The 21984-nt window shown below is 59.4% G+C and overlaps 1 protein-coding gene across 2 annotated transcripts; it reads left to right on the top strand.

Annotated features, from left to right (window-relative positions):
* Window positions 1-4025: 4025 nt before the first annotated feature.
* CS (citrate synthase) lies at window positions 4026-20742 on the top strand. 2 transcript variants are annotated; one of them, XM_077838208.1, is made up of 11 exons: window positions 4026-4202; window positions 14631-14681; window positions 14985-15092; window positions 16021-16086; window positions 16172-16308; window positions 16490-16673; window positions 17521-17720; window positions 18374-18503; window positions 18596-18697; window positions 18824-19033; window positions 19457-20742. In XM_077838208.1, exons 1-11 carry the CDS (start codon window positions 4161-4163, stop codon window positions 19625-19627), a joined length of 1401 nt encoding a protein of 466 aa, XP_077694334.1. In that variant the 5' UTR covers window positions 4026-4160; the 3' UTR covers window positions 19628-20742. The 2 variants fall into 2 exon arrangements, with proteins under 2 accessions (XP_077694334.1, XP_077694333.1); XM_077838207.1 differs by lacking the exon at window positions 4026-4202 and adding an exon at window positions 13682-13858.
* Window positions 20743-21984: the final 1242 nt, after the last annotated feature.

Raw genomic sequence — 21984 nt, 5'->3', positions numbered from 1 at the left:
CCCCAGCTCGGGTCGCTTTGACCTGCTTGCGGAAGGGGTGGTGGTGTTCAGCAGCTCTGCTCTCCAGAGGTGCTGGCCTGACTCGCACCCGAGCCAAGTGTCTGTCTGCAATCGCATCTGGGCATGGAGTGAGGCTCGCCCACCCATGCAGGCTCAGTGACCCTTCCAAGGCTGTTTATGCCCTCATTTCCCCAGAGAGCTTAGCCAGTGCCAGATGCGCAGCAGTTTAGCACTTTGCACCCATAAAACAATAGTTTAGTGTTAGCATTCAACACCCCAGTTCCCCGAGAGCCTTTTTCCTCTCTGGACTGACAGCAGGTCGCTATGGTCCCTGAGCAGCTCTCTTCCTCGCTGGTTTGCTGCCGTAGTGTCAGCTGTGATTGTGGGCTCTACCACTTTTCTATGCCTGCTGATGGATGCGGGGGAAGATGACTTCTACCAGCAGCATGTCCAATGCTCCCTGACCTCGCCACAGGGGCCTGCCCCCTGTCTCTTGTCAATGGCTCCTGTCCTGCTCTCTCAACTGCCAAGTTTAAGCAAATATTTGAGACATGAACAAATATTGACCCTTCCACACACCAGAAACGACCCTTTTCCTGAGAGAGCGTGTGACTCGGGAGACAAGGAGTAGGTTGCCGCATGTTTCACTGCAAGGTCATCAGGCCAGGGCACCAGGGATTGAAAGTCAAGATCAGCTGATGGGAGCTCTGGGCATGGATCTGGTGGCTCTCAGCCAAGGTCCTAATGGGGCAGGTCTCGCTGTCACAGAAACCTTCCCCTGGCTGGCGGAGAGGATAAGGTCTGAATGGACCATGGAGATTTAACTCTCCCCACCCACCTCCAGCAGTCGGGTCGTTCCAGCCCCCAGCTTGTGTGTGTAGCCTGCCCTTCCTCTGCCCACGGTTCCAAGGTTGCCAATCACCTCCAACTCCAGCAGCCTTTTGCTGAACCTCCCACCCTGCCCCGCTTCCATAGTCTCGTGATCAGTGACCCAAGTTCTTTTTTGGCCTCTCCCCTTTTCAGGAGCTCCTTGCCCAAATACACCAGCAGGCTTTGCCGGCCCAGGATGGACTGAGAAATTAATAGAAAACTTCATAGCTCCAACTATTTAACCCGCTAATCCAGCAACCCCAGCACGGCAGGGGGTTCAGCATGTCTTATAGCATGTGCTAGTAGCTGGCACTGAAATCACCGTCTTGGGGGAACGCAGATCCCCGTCAGCTCGGGGAATTACCCCACTTATGCAGAGGAGGAAACCGAGGCACAGAGAGACAAACCAGTAGCAAAGGCAACAGCAGAGTTAGGGACAGAAGCCGAGTCCTGGCTCTCTAGACCCCACTCCTGGCTATAAATCCGATTGTGAGAGAGGGCTCAGACTCGCATCAGGATCAAGCCCACGCCCCACCCTGCTTTACTCAGTGAGTGTTGGGAAAACCCAGGGCGGGTCCTTATGGAGTCCTAGGGGTTGGAGACCAGATCATCCACAATCTAGGTAGGCCCAGAAAGAGCAGTTGTCCTCTCCCTTTGTCTCCCCAGGCCCTCAGCGTCAGATGCTCTCAGCTGTGGTCAGAGGCCACAATAAAAAGCCTCTGCACAGAAGGGTGCTACAAACATTCCCTGGGGGAGAGGAAATTTGGAAGGGTCCTGCTGGAGTGGGAGATCAGTAGGTGGGTGCAGCAGAGATGAAGTAGCCTTGCAGCAAGTGGAATACCAAACCTGATGGTTTGATCCAGGACAGCAGTGGAGTACACTGGGCTAGACAGAGGCCAGCAGTCAGATCTGTAACTGCAGGAGACTTAACGATTTACGATACCCCGTTTCACCTCCCCACCAACCCTCTGTCCTGTCATGTGTCTGCCACATGCAGCGTATCAGACCATATGGGCAGTGCCCTTGGTGTCATCTCAGTGCATTGCCCAGCTTAGCACTGAGCCGCAGCGTGCTCACTGGCTGATGCAGACTCTGCTCGGCACCACTAAGGACAATGCACTCAGGAAACCCCAGTCCCAGCTGCATCGGTCCAGGGGAGGAGAATCCCCGAATGCCTCCGAGCTCAGGTGAGTTGTTGAAAATCAAGCTGTGATTTTTCCAGCCTCAGATGGGGACTTGCACTCGGGACCCTAGAAATGGGGCTTCGCGCTCTGTTCTCCAGGCGAGCATGTGACTCAGGAGTCATGTGTGCATGGAAAGGAGACCGCTTGGACTCCAGCCTGTTCTCCCAAAGCTGTGCTGGCTCTGAGGGCTGCAGCTTTCAGTCCATAAGATGGGCATACGTGGCACTGAAGATGCAGGGAGGAACAGGCACCAGTTACATTTGTAGAGTCTGAGCCGTAAGGACCATATTAATAACTTACCAGAAGCCAGACAAAACTGCGTGCTCCAGAATTAAATGTCTTCAAACTTAGTTCTTTCTCATCTTTGTATCTTGGCTGATTTTCCATTGCAGTTATTCCACTTTATCCAACTCCAGCGGTTACGGGCCAAAGGGTGAATCTTGGCTGCATTTTAGGACTATGTGACACAGCGGGCCTACTCTCATATAAGTCCCTGTTGCTGGGATATGGAGCTAGTGCAGGTCTGACTTTAGCTCCCCAAATATGGGCCTATATTTTTAGAGACAAAGGCTGTGAATTCTGTTTCCCATGCTGCTAGTGATTAACTGGCCACCTGGGAGAGCATTACCTGAAGGTTACTCAGAGACTGCCTCTAGACAGCATTGTAAGGAGTGTCGTTACCTGTCCTGGTTTTTTTCCAGCTTTGGCCTTGATTCAATCAGTGTGCTCCAAGTTTTGCAGGGCATTGGTGGGAGGCGCAGGAGGAAAGGGATTATCCCCAAATGATGTGAGAAATTCCCTGTCAGAGGGGGTTGAGGCGTGGCGTGATGACATCACCACACGAGGACATCATGTGACACAACATCTTGCATTTTGACACGACGGGCACTTCAGCAGCACGACCGAGTGATATCCGCAGGTGCTGCCCCGTGGCATCTCGCTGTGTCTCCCATAATGCTTTGTCACCATATCCTCACCTGACGCCATTGTGCATCTCAGCGCCACAGCGAGGCTCTGAGGGGATGCCGTGTCATTCGCCGCACCACAGCGAGGCTCTGAGGCGACACCGTGTCATTCGCCGCGCCACAGCGAGGCTCTGAGGCGATACCGTGTCACGTGCCGGGCCACAGTGAGGCTCTGAGGCTCCACCTTGATACTTCATCTTGATGTCATGATGCCCTGAGGCGATGCCGTGTCATTCACTAAGACACGGCCAGGCCCCGAGGCCACGCCGTGCCGTTGGCCGCCCCGTGGCCAGGCTCTGAGGCCACGCCGTGCCGTTGGCCGCCCCACGGCCAGGCCCCGAAGCCACACCGTGCCATTGGCCCCCCCGTGGCCAGGCTCCAAGGCCACGCCGTGCTGTTGGCCGCCCCGTGGCCAGGCTCCGAGGCCACACCGTGCCGTTGGCTGCCTCACAGCCAGGCCCCGAAGCCACGCCGTGCCGTTGGCCCCCCCGTGGCCAGGCTCCGAGGCCACATCGTGCCGTTGGCCGCCCCACAGCCAGGCCCTGAAGCCACGCCGTGCCGTTGGCCGCCCCATCGCCAGGCTCCGAGGCCACGCCGTGCCGTTGGCCGCCCCACGGCCAGGCCCCGAAGCCACGCCGTGCCGTTGGCCGCCCCGTGGCCAGGCCGTATGACTCGGCCCGTTCCGGGCTGAACTGAATATACGTTGCCCCTTCCACCCTCCAGCCCAGCCCGGGTGGGGGAGGGGAGGGGGCAAGTCCCATTGGGTTACACTGAGTTTTCAGGCATTTGCTTTGGCCACCTATACCCAGTCCCCTCCCCCCGCCCACCCCCGCGAAGGCCCCGCCCGTCTCGCCACCCCGCCCAATAGCCGAGCGCGGCGCGGCCGCGCGGGGGCGTGGCTATGCTAATGACCTCCCCGCCGGGGAGGGGGGGGCGCCGTAGCCGCCAGCGCGCTCCACTCTCGCCCCCCCCCTACTCGCTGTCGCGCTCGCGAGGACCCCTCCTCCCCCCCCCACCCCGTGGGCGCCGCTCCCTCCTCGGCCTCCTTCTTCAACCTTGGTCCCCGCCGGCCCAGGCCCCCCGCGCCCGGCGGCTGCAGCACCCGGCTCCCCGCCGCGCCCGGACCCCGGCTCCGCTCGCCATGACCTTACTGCGGGCGGCCGCGCGCCTGCTGGGCGCCAAGGTGGGCTCGCGCCCGGGGCCGCGCGGGGGGGGGGCTGTGACCGGGGGGGGGGGCTGGAAAGGGAGGGGGGCCTCTCCCTGGCTTCCCAGGGGCCCCCGCGTGCATGGGAGGGGGGCTCAGCCGTGCTCCAGGCCGCCCCCCCGCCACGGAGTTTGTGGGTGATCCCCCCCCCCCGCTGCAGACACGCACCCCTCCCCCCTGGTGTGTGTCGGTGGGGGGGGGGCCCTGCACACAGCGCATGGCCGCTCTGCTGCCCCCATCTCTGGGGAGCCAGCTGCCCCCCCCCCCCCCGAAAGGCTGAGCTCTCCCCTTCCTGCTCCGGGCTTTGAGGGGCGTAAAGGGCCATGGAGCCTCCCCCCCCCCCAGCTCTGTGCCCCCCCGGCCGGCCCACCGCCACTGAGGCCGAAGGGCTGACTGGGAGTTAGGGGTCGGGGACCTTAGGGGCTAGGCTGGGCTTTCCAAGGGGCCGTAGGGTGACCAGACCGCCCATGTGAAAAGTCGGGACGGGGGTGGGGGTAATAGGTGCCTATATAAGAAAAAAGCCCCCCAAAATCGGGACATCTGGTCACACTAGCTCCCTGCAGCCCGGTGGGCCCCAGCGGGGTGTAGGGTCCGTGGGGGGAAGCCGATCTCCACGGGCCCGGTAACTGCTGGGCGACCTGGCCCAGTCGGAAAAGTTCCGTTTCTCGCACCGCATTCGGTGGGGCGCCCGGAAGAGGTGCTAAATGGTACCCGCGGCGTTCCCTGTGAGCCGAACGAAGGCAAGAACGCTCAGCCGCCGTCTTCTGCGGGCCTGGTCGTGTGCTGGGTTCCTTGGGCTCCGCAGAAGCAGATCATTGCTAGCGGTAGCGGAGCGGGAGGAAGGCTCTCTGACGGGAGAGGGGCAAGGGCGGTGAGGCAGTATCTGTTATTGGACCAACTTCTGTTGGTGAGAGAGACCAGCTTCTGAGCCGCACGGAGCCCGTCTTCAGGTCAAATTCAGCCAGTGTGACTTGGACTCCCAGCCAGTTGAGTTTCATCACAATCCACTTGAGCAGCTTATTGAGTAACACTTCTATGTTTGGATTAGTTTGACTTGCTCCCAGCGTTTCCAAGGGTGTTCTACTTGGCTCCTTCGTGGTGTTTAATCACTGAGGATCAAAAATGCCAAGCAGGGAGCTGTTTGGGGCCTGGCTGCTGCGGGGGGGGTGGGATCGGAAGTTTCGTCTGCACAGCCAGGCAAGTGAGCAGAGGAAGCAGAGCGACCAGTCCTAGAAGGCTAAAATTAGCACATTCTTCAGTCTTTGAAACAAAAGCCAAATGAGCCAAGCTTATGGTGACCGGGGTAAACCCTTCGGCTTTATTCTTCTAATCCTGTCTCTCCTTGGGTCTTGCTTTCAGTTGGTTGCAAAAGGAGGGGGAAATACCACCTTTGTTAATGTACAGGGGTGTCCCTGCACTCCTTGGGAGTAATTGCACCTTCCTCACTGCTAATTCTGTTACGTCTGTGTCGGGTGATTTAATGTAATACCTGAATGCTGAGCATGAGAACAGAATATCAAGCGTGATCGGGGTGGGGTGTGACTGGAAAAACGCTGGAAGCAGCAGTTGTATCCAGCTGTTTAAGATGTGGCATATGTTCATAGTTTCTGTCTACAGGTGCCCGGATTTTGCCCATCTGAGGGCCACATTAACATCATGCCAGGAGACTCTCCGCCCTCCCTGACAGTCACCCATTGCAGCTGCCTGTCTTTAATACAGAGGTGTGACCTCTGGAAGGAAGGCCCAGGCCTGCAGTGCTCCATCTTGATCCAAGTGGCCTGGCTGCATTGCATGCTGGGAGCCATAGTTTTGGGCTCTCTCTCTCTCTCTCTCAAAGATGGAGGAGGCCGCAGTGTAGAAGCCTGGGATACTTTGGCTGCCCTGGCCTACTAAGACCTCACAGGTGAGGAAAGCAAGAACTTGGATGAGATTTGCTAGCGACCAGTCGTGCGTATCCCACAACGTCAGGCACCAGCAGAAATGGCTCAGGATCTCATTCCTCGTTAGCTTGTGTTCTGTGCGGACAACTCCTGTATGGCCTGATTAGGAGCTGGCAGCTTTTAAATGCCAAACGGAATGTGGAAGGGGGAGATAAAAAAAACATGTCTGCAGTTGAGTAACTGTTCATAGAATCATAGAATGTCAGGGTTGGAAGGGACCTCAGGAGGTTATCTAGACCAACCCCCTGCTCAAAGCAGGACCAGTCCCCAGTTTTTGCCCCAGATCCCTAAATGGCCCCCTCAAGGATTGAACTCACAACCCTGGGTTTAGCAGGTCAATGCTCAAACCACTGAGCTATGACCCCCATTGTAAAAACCCCACCTGTTCTTGAGCAACTAAACACTTGTAGGCCTGAGACACCTGCCCAGCACCTCCTGGGACTGAATTTGCTCTGCTTTGCTAACACAGCTTTGTGGCTTTACCCTCCCCACTCTCCTTCCCCACTTAGGCAAGTCCTTGAATAGTTACATAGTTCCTGGAAATTAACCTCTGAGGCAGGTTTGTACTCAGGAGATGCAGTTTCGCCCAGTGAATAGGACACTGGGGTGGGAGCCACGGGCCCTGGCTTTGCCACTGACTTGCTGTGTGACCTTGAGCAAGTCACTTCCCCTTTCAGTGTCTTGGCTTTTTTCCCCTTCCCACCCATATCTGTCTAGATTGTGCTGTAAGAGCCAACGGGCCTCTCAGCACTACAAATAGATCACCCTAACCTTCCCTGGGGAATGTTCTCCGGAGCGTGCCAGGTCCCTCTGTGGCGGTCACCCGAGGAGCTGGAAAGAGGTGAGATAACAGCACTATTTAGCACCCAGGGCTGCACAACTGGGAACTGGGCTCGAACTCTCCACCTGTGAGCTCCTTCGGTCGGAGCGTGCATTGTCGTGGCTGGTCTTCCTGCGGCCTGGCAATGTGGAAGTCCATTGGGAGGAGGGATAAGATGCTTGGGGGGCGGGGGGGAGTGTAGGAGGGGATGAATAAGAGGACTGGGCAGGAGTCAAACTGAAGCTCGGAAAGCTAAACCTTGCCAGCTAGCCTGTGGTGTGTGTGAGGTCTCTGACTGTGCATAATTTAGTGGGTAAACTCCCCTGTGGGCCTTCTGACCGTAATCTGATGTTGCCACCTCTCCACCAATCGTTCCTCCCCTGGAATTGCAATAGTGGGGTTCCATCACCAGGAAAAGGTTAAAGTGACGCTTGCCTCCTTTAGCCTTGTGATCTCCCATTGGACTGGGAGTGCTGGGCTAAAGGTCAGGCTCTGGAAGAGGAGAGCGGTGTTTCCAACAAGAATTCAGAGTTACCAGTCCAGGGACTCAAATTCAAAGGCAGCCTCTGACACTTTAAACATCTGTACAAGGAAAGGGGGTGAAAATGAAGCCATGGCCAACAGCGCAATGATCCTTCCTGGGGGTCTGGACTAGAGTAATGACGTGGGGTCAGACTCTATGGAATTGGAGGTCGCAGGGCTCTGCGAAGAGGTTTGGACTTCAAGGTCCATGGCCTTGGCAGAAGACGTGCGCCCTGCATTAGGAAGGCGGTGCCTGCCAGAGGGCTGTCTGCAGCTGTTGGGTTGCGGGTTCCAGCTGTGAACTGACAGTGTCCGCCATGCTGCCTTATGGAATTTGACCTTGGGATTCCCAGCAGAGCTTGGGATGGAACCCAGGAGTGCCGGCTCCTAGTCCCCTTGCTCTAAACTGTGTGGCTGGCCCTGCCATATGCAGACCAGCAACGCGTGGCCAGGCTACGTGCGAGGTGGGCGTACAAAGAACACTCCTGTGGCCCTAGGAGATGTCCGTCTCGTATCCTTGTTGGGGGAGCAGGCTCTGTTCTAACTGTCCTATTGTATTGTCAGGATTCACACGGAAGGGGACTGAGCTCAGATATACTTACAATTCCTCTTTGCCTTTTAACTGGAACCAGAAACTAATTATCAGTGGTAACCATAACAGCCCTGAGTGTTTCCTGCTGATGTGATCACTTTAATCCTCTTAGCGAACCACGCCCTGGGCCTGAAAAGACTCCTCTGTAGGCTGCAAGTGGTCCCATTTCACACGCCCCACTCTGTCCCTTGCGGCCTTCTACGCCGGCACTATCTTTCCGTCCAGTGACGCTATCGGAGCTTCTGAGATCCACCTGCAACGTGGTTCTTGTTGTGAGGATTTGACTGATGTCCGAGAAACAGCCTGGGCTAGTGGGTAGGGCACCAGACTCGGAGTCTGGAAACCTGAATTCTGTTCCCAACTCTGTCGCTTTAATCTCTGAAGCACTGTGTTGCTCTGGAACTGTCTGAAACCCTGAATAATGATAAATCCCTTAATTGGAGAGGGTTGGAAACGGGTTTCCCCTCCTGCTCCTCTACCCGTTCCTCTGGGAACCTGCCCCTTGCAGGGTGGACTGAGCAAAACAGGCTGCGGACTTGCTTGTTTTACCACTGCCCTGGATTTCCTTGCTTAACTCCTCGGAAGGTGACGGCTGCTGCCCTGTCCTTTTGTTGCCCTGCTGCGCTGATGGATTGCTCCATACAATGCTCAGCCCTGCAGCTGCTGCTTGCTCCAGGTGTGTCATCCCCTGTACCCATCCTGGGGAGGAGCGGGGAGTGGGCTGGTCCATTCAGGTCTTGGCGTCTCGGCAGCGACTGCCCACAAAGGAGGTCAGTTGGAGTGCGTCGTGCCGCGGGGCTAAATCTTTGCAAGAAAGCAGCCTCTGGGTGGAGGTCTTTGGGGGTGGGGGGGGGTGCTGGGCGTGGGGGAGTTGGCCCAGAACGCGTTCCTATTCAGCTAATTCTGGCTCTCCCATAATGAGACATCTGTGACTCTTTCGGCTTCTTGTGCCGCTCAGCTGGTTGGAAAGAGAACTAGGAAACCGGTGCAAAGCTCAGTGCTGTTAGCTGCTCTGGTTGACAGCGAGAACGGAGTTTCATTCCTAGTTCAATCTGGGTTTTGTGGGTCTATCGCTTTGTGCCATCTGCTCAGCTCACACAGCCTTTGCAGCAGGGCTCTGAAACTGCCGAATCTTCCCAGCCAGCAGGACCGAGCAGGGGGAAATATGAGTCACTTCATAGCTATGCCAGCGCCGTCCCTCAGGGACCTTGTGTGTGTCACAGAATCCACTGTCTGGTGTGGGGGGGACCGAGTCACAGCACATGGGGACACAGGTCTTGTCCCATCAAACTGCAGCATGGCTGAGTAGCTGGGCCAACGGCAGCAGCTGACCCAGGGTAGGAGGCAGCTTTGTCTAATTGCTAAAGCAGGGCATTGAGTCAGAGCCAGGCTTCTATTCCCTGCTCTGCCCTGACTGGAAATGTGACTTCAGACCAGGCCCTTCCTGGCTGTGATGTGGGTGGATATTACCCCCCCACCCCCCCGAGAGCCCCGGGATGGAGCTAGCTGCAAGCTGTTTAAAACTAGCTGTGCCAATGTGGTGTGCCCCCCACTCCGGTGGCTTGAGCCCAAGGGTCACCCTCCCGCTTTCTTGCTGGAGGAGACACCCAAGGAGGAAGCTGTCTCCAGGCTAACATTGTGCTTGACGCTGGCGTGGCCTGTGGTGTATCTGCAATGCAAGACTTTGCACTATGCCTGGCGGGTGAATCACTGACGGGGACCTGTTCCAGGCTAGCAGGGAGGGCTGGGCTCAGACTGGGACGTGGCTCTTTGTCCCAGTGTTCACCAACAACTGCATGACACTGGATGGAGGGAAGCCGGCGGCTGCCCCCTCTCTGGCTGTTTGCGTTTGATCCTCAGGTGAGATTGCAGGGCCCTCCGGCCCCGCCAGTGTTGACAGGGCCGGATGGCAGCCCTCTCCCAAGGCTAAACACGCTTGCGTTCGTGCTGAGCTGGGGTCGTGTCTGTTGGGCTGTTTTGCAAGGCCAAGCGTAGGCTGGGTGTGAGGGACGGTATCTGGAGTTCCCTGGGGCTGCCAGTGGAACCATCCACTCCTTAGCGTGGAGCACAGCTGGTGTTGGTCTTGCTGCTGGGACTGAACGAGATGTAAACCCAAGAGGCCCCGAGCAGCACGGCACAAAGGGACGACTAGTGTAGCCTGCAGATGCGTCCAGTCTCCTGGCTTTGTGACCCCCTGCAAAGCTTGTCAGTTCCAGCCTCTTGGTGTGTTTCAGTGGGTCACCTTTCAGGCTGAGCTAGACCAGCGCAGAACCTCGATCCTTTAAATAAAAGCACCTGTTTGCATAAGAGGGTGAGCTCTGGGCTAGGAGCCAGACTCCGGGCTCTGTTCCCCACACGGCCGCGTCACCTCTGCGTCAGTCACCCCGTCTGTAAGGAGAGAGAGCGCGCTTGATGGCTGTTGTAAGGTTAGACGTGAGGATGGTGTTGCTACGAACGTCGTCAAGGAGAGAAGTTGGAGATTGCTTCTCATAGCGAAGGGAATATCTGGGTCACGGCTGCTTCTATCCACCCGCTGTCTGCAAATATAACCCGCACCGGCTCCCTTGTGCATAGGTCAGAGTGCCTCCAGGTCCGGGGCGGGATGTTTGCTGCTTCCATACACCCTGTGCGGCCTGTTCTGGGACCCACGCCACTGGTTTGAAAGCATTTTCGGTTTGCTCAGAACAACCTCCCTGAACTTGGGCATCTGATCTGGGACCAGCTGCTCCCATTCCAAGAGGAAACCAGACTAAGTTATTCCACCTGAGTTCTCCTGTTCAGCCAGTAGATTGGAGCAGCCCGGTGGGAATACTGCCACGTCTCGGTGTTGTGTCCCTCCTGGCAACTCGCAGTAGTCTGGCATCGGACCCTTCTGGTCCACACTGACAGCGGCTGGATATTGAGTCCTGGGTTTCTAGATACTAACTGGCCAAAAGTGATTCCTCCTTTGGGCAGCCGAGTTAAGAGCTGCCTCCGTCCAAGCTGAGGTTTGCTTCTTGGTCTCCCCGCAGTGTGGGTGCAGTTAGATTGGCACAGAAGGAAATAAGCGATACCGGTTGCCCCCTCCCCCCACCACCACTTGGGTTGTACTGACAGACCTACCCTGGTGGAAAACCAGCATGTTAGGCCAGGCCCAACCTGTCTGCAGTGGGGAGAGAAGATGGGCACAGAGTGAAACTTGCAGCTTCCATCCTCCCTCTCCATTTACAGCCCAGTGGAGGCTAGACTCTCTGTACCTCTCCCCGCCTAGAGCAGTGGTACTCAAAGTTCAGTGCACCACGATCCCCTTCGGACAGCAAAAATCACTACATGACATGGAGGGGGGGGGCCCTCAGGCTTTGGCTTCAGCCCCAGGCCCCAGTAAGTCTAATGCTGGCCCTGGTGACCCCATTATAATGCAGTCGTGATCTGCTTTGGGGTCCTGATCCATGTTTTGGGACCCGCTGGCCTAGAGCCTAGGGTGACTTGACCCACCACATGGTCTCAATATCTGCTTTAGCATGGGGTCTCTGGAAGTGTCCCAAAGTGCTGCTTATCTTCCCTAGTGTTCTCTTGGACCTGGGAGCAGATAAGCTCCTGAGACAGGTTCCCACCCTCTCTTGGCTTGGAGAGGACAAACCTTGGTCCCATCTGTTCTGAATGGTCAGCATAAGCCCCTGCTTGCTGCTCTGAACTTGTTTCGGGAATGGCTGATTTGTCCGTCCCCCATGTTGCAAAGCATCTCCCAGTGCTCGGTCTGGGGCTGGGAGAGGTTAATGCTTGGGCTGGGAGACGTCCACAGAATGTGTGACTCCCTAAGGGGCACTCACTGACCCAGGGCAGTCTCTTTCACATGCAGAAAGTGCTGGGCTGGCTACAAGGGAAAACATGCTAGACTAGTTAGGCGGGGAAAATGCCACTTCTCCCGTGCAGGCCAGCTATGAGGCCTGGCTTCCTGGGCTCAGAAGCCGTCCCCGGATGCTCCGCACCAGAGCAGGAGCGTTGAGTCCAGGCAACAAGACTGGAGCTTCTAAAAGCTCTGCCCTAGGAGTTACTGTGGGGCAGGAGCTCGCGATCCGTGGTCCCTTCTGGTCTTGGAATTGATGACTTCCACCCGGCTCCTCCTTGGAATTTACCTTCCACCTCCCTGGATCCCAGGTGGCTCCAGTTTTCCATATTGCTACTTTCACCGCTGTGTGAAAGTTCCTCTGCACTGTGACCCAGCTGCTGTTTTCCACCCCAGAAGTGGCTCCCTCTTAGGGCAAGTCTACACTAAAACGCTGCATCGGTGCAGCTGTAGATGCTCTACGCTGACAGGCGAGGGCTCGGTAGCTGTGGCGATGGGAGAAGCTCTCCTGCCGACCTAGTGCTGGCTACACGGGGCGGGGGGTACGTCGATATAGTGACATTGCTCGGGGTGTGGATCCCCGCCCCTGAGTGACGAAGTTACACTGATACAGGTCTGTAGCGTAGACCAGATCTAAGTGGCTGCTGATGTTATCCCAGTGTCAGTTTCTAAAGCCCTTGGACCCCCGTTCACACACAAGGCGTGGCATGCATGTTGAGATGTTTGCATAGCTGGGATTATTCCACTGTTTCCTGCAACTAAACAGATTCCCTGACTAGCTATTCCTGGCGGTTTTCCTTGCACCGCTTGAGGCGAGCAGGATGTTCCAAGCCATTGAAGGAGGGAACAGCAGAAGCCATCCTGAGTAGCATCCCAAACTAGCCCGTTGTGTACAGAACAAATAACCAGGGTTTGTTTTTTGTTTTTTCCCAGCCGCTTGCGCCGAGAACAAAGCTTGTGCCAGGATTTTGGCATTGCCTGGCCAACTCGAAACACTCTTGCTTGTGTGGGTGCTGCACTGAAGTTCTGGATTTGCAACAAGAACTCTGACTCCAGCAGCAGCCCCAAGCTCACGGGAGCAGGCAGCAAACCTGTCTGCTTAGCGCTTCCCGGATGAGTGTGAAGTGAACATTTTGTCACTGAAAGCGGCCTGGCCCTTCTGGGAGGAGAGCTGCATTCTCCAGCTCAGCTGGGTCTAAGAACCAACCCTCTGAATGGAGTGGAACAAAGGCCCTGATTGACTTTCTGTCAGCGGGTCTCTGCCTTCAAACTGCAAGTCACTTCTGGAAAGCCTGCTGTGGGGCGGGATCCCAGAGAAAAGGGCCCCTCCTTCCCCAGGCGTGCTCTTCCCATAGCTGCAGCACAAACCCATGGCTGTATAGCCCCGTGGCTGGGTCTGCACAGCTTCGTACCAGGTACTGCAGGTGCATGGAAGCCACAACTGGGTTGCGTCCATGGCTAGGCATGTTCCTCCGTCATGTACGGTGGGAGATACCCATTAACTGTGCCTGAGCCCCACTCGGTCCCCGATTCCTGGCTCAGCAAGAATCTGCTTAGGAAAGTGGCTGAAAACTGAAGGGAGGGGCGTTACTAGTGACTCAGTGTGCTAGAATAAGTGAAGGAACCCGCATCTCATTAGCCAGCTCCTGAACGTAACTAGCCTTGTGTTGGGGGCCACTTTGTGTCATTTAAAGGCAGCATTTCAGTCCCTGAGTGATGTGCTCCGAGGGTAAACGGCAGCTTCCGGAAAGATTTCAATTTTTCTCCATAAGCATGTGTCTGCATTTTACTAAACCCAGGCGATGTTCTGCTAACTGGTCCCTACACGGGCAATGGGCAGCCCTGATCTCTGGTGCTCAGCTGTTACCCTGCAGTGTTGAAGGGCCCAGCCAGTCTCTCTCTCCCTGCTCCGATTGCTCCAGATGCAGCCTGCAGGTATTCAAGGCCACTCACCCAGCAGGATTGGCTGGTTCTGAACCCGTGTGGTGCCCTCCCCCCACCCATGCCTACGCCAAGCCAGGAGTGACTCATGCTGCTCTCTCAGGGACCTGACGGCGTGCAGCTGTAACTGACAGCAATGATCCCGCTCCCTCCCCTGCCAGCTCTTGCCAAGCATTGTGCGGATGCTGCTGACACGCTAGTGGGGGTGTGGCGAGGGCATGCCCCTAACGGGAGCGTGGTGGATTCATTCACTCTCTCCAGATGGAGCGAGAGGTGGAAGCGGCTTTCCTGGTGTGTGATCCGTGCAAAGCAAAACGAAATGCCCCGTTTCCTCCTGGCCTGGCGTCGCTGATCCAGAGAGGAGGCGGTGGAATTTAAATGTGTTTTCTTTGTCCGGTGCACCCGCCTCCTGGACAAACTGCTCTGGCTCCAATAACTCCCTGAACTGGAGCTCTGCTTCCGCATTCACACTCTGACTCCGGCTCTTACTTGGCTCCCAATCAGTGACCTGCTCAGAGCTGAGCTGTCTGATTCTCCTGCTTGCAGCAGAGAGTGCAGAGGGAAATATTGGGATGGGGGGGCGTGGCGGGGGTGGAGCCATGAGGACACCCTGGTATGATTGTTTCCCTGGTGGTGTCAGCCAGGTGATACTGACCTGCCTAGTGCAACGCTGCCGTAGGCTGTGGATCTGACGCTCCATGTCGCTGCCAGGCTAATGCATAAGAGGCCCCCCTCTCTCTCTCTCTCTCTCTCTCTCTCTTTGCAGAATGCACCATGTATATTCTTCACTGCCCGACACGCCAGCTCTACTTCCACGGTAAGTAGAGACCTCTGCCTCTCGCCTCGGGGGGTGCACGTCTGGGGAGAACTGTCCTTGGCTTCTCCAGTTCAGCGGCTCCAGCGCCGCTCACGTCCTCGCCCCAGAGGGAAACCGTCCCAGAGCCGCAGTTCTAATCCCGTCACTTATAGGTCGCTGTCTGGCCTCCTTTGGAGGGATTTCTGTGCAACACAAACCAGAGATCCTGACCGGCTCCGAGGCACAACGGTTAGCGATGCTCAGCTCCGCCATGGCGTTAGTGCTGCCCTCACCAGCTTGTTTGCTTCTCCCCCCAACCGCCAGAACCTGAAGGACGTCCTTTCCAACTTGGTTCCCAAGGAGCAGTCAAGAATCAAGAGCTTCAGGCAACAATACGGCAACACGGTCATCGGGCAAGTCACTGTGGAGATGGTGAGTGTGGCCGGCACGGGCCGGCGCTGGAGGGATGGCTCATGGAGAGCCAGCTCAGTTGGGGCTGGCGCTGGGCGGCGTGGGCCCCTCCTTGATCTCGCTCACCGTCAAGGGAGTGACCTATCCCCACGAACCCCTGCGTCAGGCCGCTGGCCTCGCCCAGTGTCGCCCCCTCCCCACCTCGCTGGGTCAGTTCCACGGGCTCCCTTTCTTCCTGGATGGGCCCCCTGGGGGGTGTGATCTGGTGCCCCGCCCTGGCGGCGGCCAGTCGCTGCTGCGTCGAAGCAGTGTGGAAGACCCCTTGGTTCGCAGTGGCCCAGAAACACTGCTCTGGGCTGGGCACTCTCTCCTGCCCATCGCTTGGTGCCTGGAAATTGAGGTGCCATTGCCCTGCCCTTGGCAAGCCCAGTGTGAGATGGGAGCTACCCAGGCCCGGTGTGGACGTGGGGACCGTGGCTGCCCAGAGGCCTCCCCTGGTTCATAGGGCGCAGGCTGGCGGCCCCGCAGAGGCAGCTGGGGCTGTTGCACTAACACAGCTGGGCCTTTAGCTCGGGCAGGAGACGCTTGTGGCGTTTAGCTCCAACCATCGGGGCTGCCGGAGACCCAGCCAGGCTGTTCAGAGCAGCCCTGGGGTCCGCGTGAAGCAGAGGGAGCTGTCCAGCAGCCTCTCTGCCAGCAGCCTCCTGCCGGGCCCGAGCCCAGGCCAGCAGAGGAGCGGGGCTGAGGGGAGAACGGAGCCCTGGCTTCAGGCAGCCGACTGGGTGAAATCAGCGCTGGTGCCGAGAGGGGCTGCTCCGCTCCCCGGCAGCGGGGAGCAAACTCCGGCCATTCGCGCCAGCCCTGCCAGGTTAAAGGTGGCCTGGCTGCAGGAGAGGGAGCGTTGCTCCGCTGAACCCCACTAACTGCCTCCTGGCTCTGTCCATTCCAGATCTACGGCGGGATGAGAGGCATGAAGGGGCTAATATACGAAACCTCTGTCCTGGACCCCGATGAGGTAAGGCCTTCCCCGCCCCCCCACCACCCTCCCAGGCCGCCCCCTGCCCTCAGAGACTGATTCCCTTCTCCACCCTTCTCTCCAGGGCATCCGCTTCCGTGGGTACAGCATCCCCGAGTGCCAGAAGCTGTTGCCCAAAGCCCCGGGAGGGGAGGAGCCCCTGCCTGAGGGCCTCTTCTGGCTGCTGCTTACCGGAGACATCCCCACTGCGGAACAGGTGAGGTGGGGGGCTCTGGCCGTGGCTTTGGGGTCCATGACTTAAGCCCCAAACTCTCATGGCCTCGCCAATGCTGCTGCAGCCTGTTCTCTGCGCCACACCTGGCCTGGCCCGGCAACCCCTCTGTGCTGCGTCAGGCGGTGGATCCCCGGCTAACCCCGTGGCGCGTTTCCTCCCGCAGGTGAGCTGGGTCTCCCAAGAGTGGGCCAAGCGGGCGGCTCTGCCCTCCCACGTGGTGACCATGCTGGACAACTTCCCTACCAACCTGCACCCCATGTCCCAGCTCAGCGCCGCCATCACGGCCCTCAACAGCGAGAGCAACTTCGCCCGGGCCTACTCCGAGGGCATCAGCCGGGCCAAGTACTGGGAGGTAGGGGGCTAGGCCAGGCCCAGCTGGCCCTCCCTGCTGCCCACGTTTGGGCCACAGGGAGCGTCCAGGCTGCGGCTCCCAGAGGGGCGTCTGGCCTGCAGCTGGCGAGAGCCAACCTCCTGACACCAGTGGCTGGAAGCTCGAGGGGCGGCGTGGGTGGATCTGGGGCCAGGGCACAGCGGGCTGTGCTGCTGACTCCCTCTGGGGCCTTGCCCGAGTTAGTTTCCCCCCTGCCTCAGTTTGCCCACCTGTACAATGGGGCTAGTGCTGGGCTGGAGGATGGAGCGACGTTTGCACAGGGCCGGCTGCACTTGTCCCTGTAAGGCAGCCGAGCTGGTTTCCTCTCGGCCCAACCCCCACCCCATGGCATCCGAGCCGAGAGTCTCTAGTCGTGTACCGGTGTACTGGCTGGCCTGTCTGGGCGGGTGAGTCTGCTACTCCCTGTAATTCCCATGGCTGCTCCTTCTCACTGCCCTCCAGCAGCTGTCCCTGCCCTTTACCATCCGTCTGAACTACCCAATTTCCCCTGCACCTGGCACGGTTGGCACCTCCCCTCCCCCGCCCACGGCTGGGTAAAGCGATCTGCTCGCCCAGGGTGGCGCGGTCAGGGGCCTGGCTCTCCATTTCCTGCTCAGAGCACTGGGACATGTCGGGATTTACAAAGGTGTGATTTTAAACCCCCAGCTATAGACATGGGCTGCCACGTCACTGAAACGCAGCCACCTCTGGGGTGGGACAAGGCAGCCTTCAAACAGCGCTAGCCGGGACAGCGCGCGTGGCTGTGAACGGCCCAAGGACGCTGCGCCGCTGGGCTCAGTGAGCAGCCCGCCCTCTCCCGTCCCTGCAGTTCATCTACGAGGACGCCATGGACCTGATCGCCAAGCTGCCTTGCATCGCCGCCAAGATCTACCGCAACCTGTACCGCGAGGGCAGCAGCATCGGGGCCATCGACCCCAGCCTGGACTGGTCCCATAACTTCACCAACATGCTGGGCTACACCGACCCCCAGTTCATCGAGCTCATGCGGCTCTACCTCACCATCCACAGGTGAGACCCCTCCGGGGGGCTGCGGCTGGGAGCGAGGCTGGCACGGCGGACGCTACGTGGGGACGCCCTAGAGAGAGGCAGGAGCGTCCCTGCGTGGGAGGAGGAGGCTGAACTCCAGAGCCCTGCAAACAACGCAGCGGGGAGCCCCTGCCCCGCTCGGCAGAGCTCGGACGGGCCAGGCTCCAAGCAGGCAGGGGTGGAACTGGGGCGGGGCTCTGAAGGCTGCAACTGCTTTCCAGGGGGGCTGGATCCAGCCTCTCCATCCCACCCCCCACCCCCGAGAACAGCCGCTACCGGGCCGGAGCTCTGGCCAAGGGATCCCTCCCCCACAGAGGGGGCAGGGTGTCAGTGTGCTGGGCACACAGGGGCTGTGCCAGGCAGTTTGGGCCCCTCTGAGCCACCATCCCTGCTAGCGGCCCTGCCCAGCTTGGCACAGAGAGGCAGGGGCTGGAGACGGGTGTCCCTTAGAGCAGAAGGGGCCAGGTCAGGGAAGCAGCCGTCCCTACTGACCATGGCTCGGAGCCACCTGCACTGTCCTAGGGCCGCTGCTGCCCCCTGCTGGTTGGGAAGTTGGGGCTGCTCAGTGGGCCGGGTGGGCTGGCAGTCCCCCGGGTCAGGCAGTAGGTCGGCTGCTAACGGTCTCCTCTCTGCAGCGATCACGAGGGCGGGAACGTCAGCGCCCACACCAGCCACCTCGTGGGCAGCGCCCTCTCTGACCCATACCTCGCTTTTGCCGCAGCCATGAACGGCCTGGCTGGGCCGCTGCACGGCCTCGCCAATCAGGTAGGGGTCGCATCGGCTGGGGGCGGGGAAAGGGAGAGGGGGACACGGTCCCGGCCTTACCCCCGTGTCCTCTCTCTCGGCGCGTCCTGCAGGAGGTCCTGGGGTGGCTGACGAACCTGCAGAAGGAACTGGGCCCGGACGTGTCTGACGAGAAGCTGCGAGATTTCATCTGGAACACGCTGAACTCCGGCCGGGTGAGTCCCCCTGGGCTGCGGGAGCAGTGCTGAGTCTGGGCGGCTGCCCCCACTGACCCCCACTGGCAATGTGGGTCATGACTCCCCCCCAGTCAGTGCTAACCCCAGGCCCTCCTGTCGCTGCAGGTGGTCCCTGGCTATGGCCATGCCGTGCTGCGGAAGACGGACCCCCGCTACACCTGCCAGAGGGAGTTCGCCCTCAAGCACCTCCCCAAGGACCCCATGTTCAAACTCGTGGCGCAGCTCTACAAGATTGTCCCCAACGTGCTCCTGGAGCAGGGCAAGGCCAAGAACCCCTGGCCCAATGTGGACGCGCACAGCGGGGTGCTGCTCCAGGTAAGGCGCTGGCCTGGGGGCTGCTAGTGGGGGACGGGACTCCCCACCAAGCCGGGTCTGGCTAGGCACCCCGCCCAGAGCCCTGCTCTGACCTGGCCCCTCCAGCACGCCCTCCCTGGGCTCAGCAGTCGAGACTCTGAGCCCCCTGTGGCGTGGTGTCCGGGCTGAACTTCCTGCTCCTCCCCAGACACAGCCTGGCACTGGGGTTCTGACCGCCCGGGAGCCAGAACAGCCCAGCCACCAGCTCTGCTCCTGCCGGGCTCAGCCACTCAGAGGGCAGCCCTGCCCCCCGGCCATCACTCCCCAGTGACCACATCCCCTGAGCATCTCCCAGGCCCAGACCCTGGGGCTGCCCCCGCGGGCAGAGGCCGGACTGCTCGGCACTGGCCTGAACCCCCTGCTCCACTCCTCTCCCCTCTGCAGTATTACGGCATGAAGGAGATGAAGTACTACACTGTGCTGTTCGGCATCTCGCGGGCCCTGGGCGTCCTGGCCCAGCTCATCTGGAGCCGGGCGCTCGGCTTCCCGCTGGAGAGACCCAAGTCCATGAGCACGGACGGCGTCATGCAGCTCGTGGGCGTCAAATCGGGTTAAAGAAAGGGATGGGGGGAGGGGGAGCCCGCGCTTGCCAGTTGTCCAGGGGACGTTTAAAGAGACAGTACACCTTTTCCCTTCCAAGGGCCTCGGCCAGACGCTAGAATTAAACCTTTCTCTGAGGCACTGACCGTAAGTTTCAGGTTATTTATGGTGTAAATTTAAGATTAAAACAATCAGCCCCCTTCCCCTCCCCTCTCCCCCCACCGCCATTAGCGGCACCTCTGTTAAACTCCTGATCCAACCAGAGCCCAGCAGCTCCCCTGGGAACCCCCGCCCCCCGGCACGGGTTGGAAACCCGCATGGCTTTCTAGGCCAGCCCGCGCTGTTCCCCGGCCAGGAGAGGAGGGTCCTTTCCCAATCATGTTGTACCGTACTGAGCGCTGCCTTGTCCATGGCGCAGACAAGCTCCTAGGCCCAGATCAAACCAGCTTCCTTCTGCTTGCTTAGTCCCTGACCCAGGGCCAGCTGTGGGGTGTGGGGTTGGCATGTGAATGCTTGAATCACTTCCTTTACCTTTGGTCCTCCTCCTCCTACCACCTTGAGTCTTGGGCCCCAATCTGCAGGCTCCATCTGGGGCATCTCTGGACTTTTCCTCCTCCAAGGGGCGGGGGCAGGGGCATCCTCGATGTACACTGGGGGTTGGATCCTGCCACACTGGCATTGCTGGCTGAGACTGTCTCCTTGCTCCTAGCAGGGGGCAGGTCTTCCCGTGAGCCCCACGGCTGCCGAACGGGAGAGTGGGGCAGGGCAAAGGCTTCCCTGGGAAAGTCTGCGAGTGGGTTTCCCTCTGCGTGGCGTCCATGCCAGAGCCGTGGGGCTTAGCCTGGCCAAGCGAGGACGTGATTTTCTGAGCAGCCATCAGTAGCCATGGGGCAGTGTTGCTAGCCACCTTCTTTTGAGCAGTTGCAGTGCAAAAGTGAACCTGGCTCCTGTCCTTTCTCCCGAGGAAGGACGCGATACACTCCTCCCCTGCCCCAGTTCTCTGTGTGTTTTGTGTGAATTCTCGTGTCCCCTAACCGCCCCCAGGGCGCTGGGTGGGCTCCGGCCGTGGCCTGGCGCGGCCTGCAGGTGGCTCTGTACAAAATGCAAAATAAATGTTTTTATTAACAAAACTGCTTCCCCAGTGTGTCATAGGCGCCAGCGGGTGGGATGCAGCCTGGGCCTGCCCACGGGGCGGGGGGGTGCCCCACTGCTGGGGAGGGTCCCTGGGGTTAGGACCCTCAGTTTAGGTGTGATTTCCCCGAGTGGTTCTGTGCCTTATGCCACCAGCCAGGCCCTGAGCAGCGCAGCGTGCCCCCCATCGCACCTGCAGCCCCAGGGAAAGGGGGGGCCGGGGCAGCCTCTGGAAATGAGCAGTGCTGGTCCAGGGGCCATGTCCCTCATGTCCACACGAGGGCGCCATTATCCTTCCCAAGGCTGCGTGGAAGGAGCCTCCTTCCCCTGGCAGCCCTGGGCCTGTGGGGGCCGCCTTGCCTGGCAGCTGGCCCTGGCCGAGAACAGCGTGGGCCTGGCATTAGGGCCTGGAAGTTAGGAGCTCAAATACTGCCCCCAGCAGCCAGGGCCGGTTGCTAACCTGGGGGGGGCAGGATGTAACTGACTGTCCACCAGCCCAGCCTAGGGTTAGCAGAGCTGCCCCCTGCCTGAGCAGAGGTCCTTGCTCCACCCCCAGCCTTTCCTGGCCCGCCCCACAGGGCAGCTTGGGGCCAGTTCCAACAGCCAGTTGTGTGCCTGGGGGGGGGGAGGAAGCTGGTGCCACCCCCCCAATCCTGCAGGAAGGGGGGGGCTTCTGTTGCCCAGGGGCCCCCAGCCATCTTTCCACAGCTGCTAAGCCCCTAAGGGGGTCCCCACAACTCCCCCGTTCCCTGCTTCCAGGGGTTGTGACTCATCCCAGGGTCCAAGCAAAGCTGCCTTTTCCACCCCCCCTCCAACCCACGTGAAGCTGGGCCAGGGGCAGCTGTGCAGGCTGAACGGGGCTCCCCACGTGAAACAGGCGTGTCTCGCCCAGCATGGGGCGGAACACGAGCAGCCGGTCCCAGCTCTCGTTAGGCTGGGCCTGGAAAGCCACGGGCCTGCCCTGCAACCAGGCCTGGGCCTGCCGCGCTGCCAGGGGCCGGTGCTTTCCCCAGTCCCCGCTCCATGCCCCTGATGGGCACTGGGGGAACGATGCTCCCAGAAGGTGCCTATGGGGGCAGGGGCGAGCTGGGGCCAGGTGATGCCAGAAGAGCCAACCCCAGTGCCAGGGCGAGGTGTCAGCCCTGCAGCTGCTGCCATGTCCGGCATTTCAGAGGGCAGAGCCTGAGCGCTGGGGCAGGAAGGGCCCAGGAGCAGCCCCCACCATCCCAGCTTGGAGGGAG

Source organism: Eretmochelys imbricata, chromosome 20 (genome assembly GCF_965152235.1).
Source record: "Eretmochelys imbricata isolate rEreImb1 chromosome 20, rEreImb1.hap1, whole genome shotgun sequence".
Classification (NCBI taxonomy): domain Eukaryota; kingdom Metazoa; phylum Chordata; order Testudines; family Cheloniidae; genus Eretmochelys; species Eretmochelys imbricata.
This window is presented reverse-complemented; position numbering and strand designations above follow the sequence as displayed.

Excerpts from the sequence above, each read along its gene's own strand:
- CS (XM_077838207.1), top strand. The coding sequence starts at position 13,697 with ATGTGTCTGCATTTTACTAAACCCAGGCGATGTTCTGCTAACTGGTCC. Across the intron at positions 13,859-14,630 it reads GCTCCAGATGCAGCCTGCAG|AATGCACCATGTATATTCTT; the intron begins GTATTCAAGGCC and ends CTCTCTTTGCAG. Across the intron at positions 17,721-18,373 it reads CTCTACCTCACCATCCACAG|CGATCACGAGGGCGGGAACG; the intron begins GTGAGACCCCTC and ends TCCTCTCTGCAG.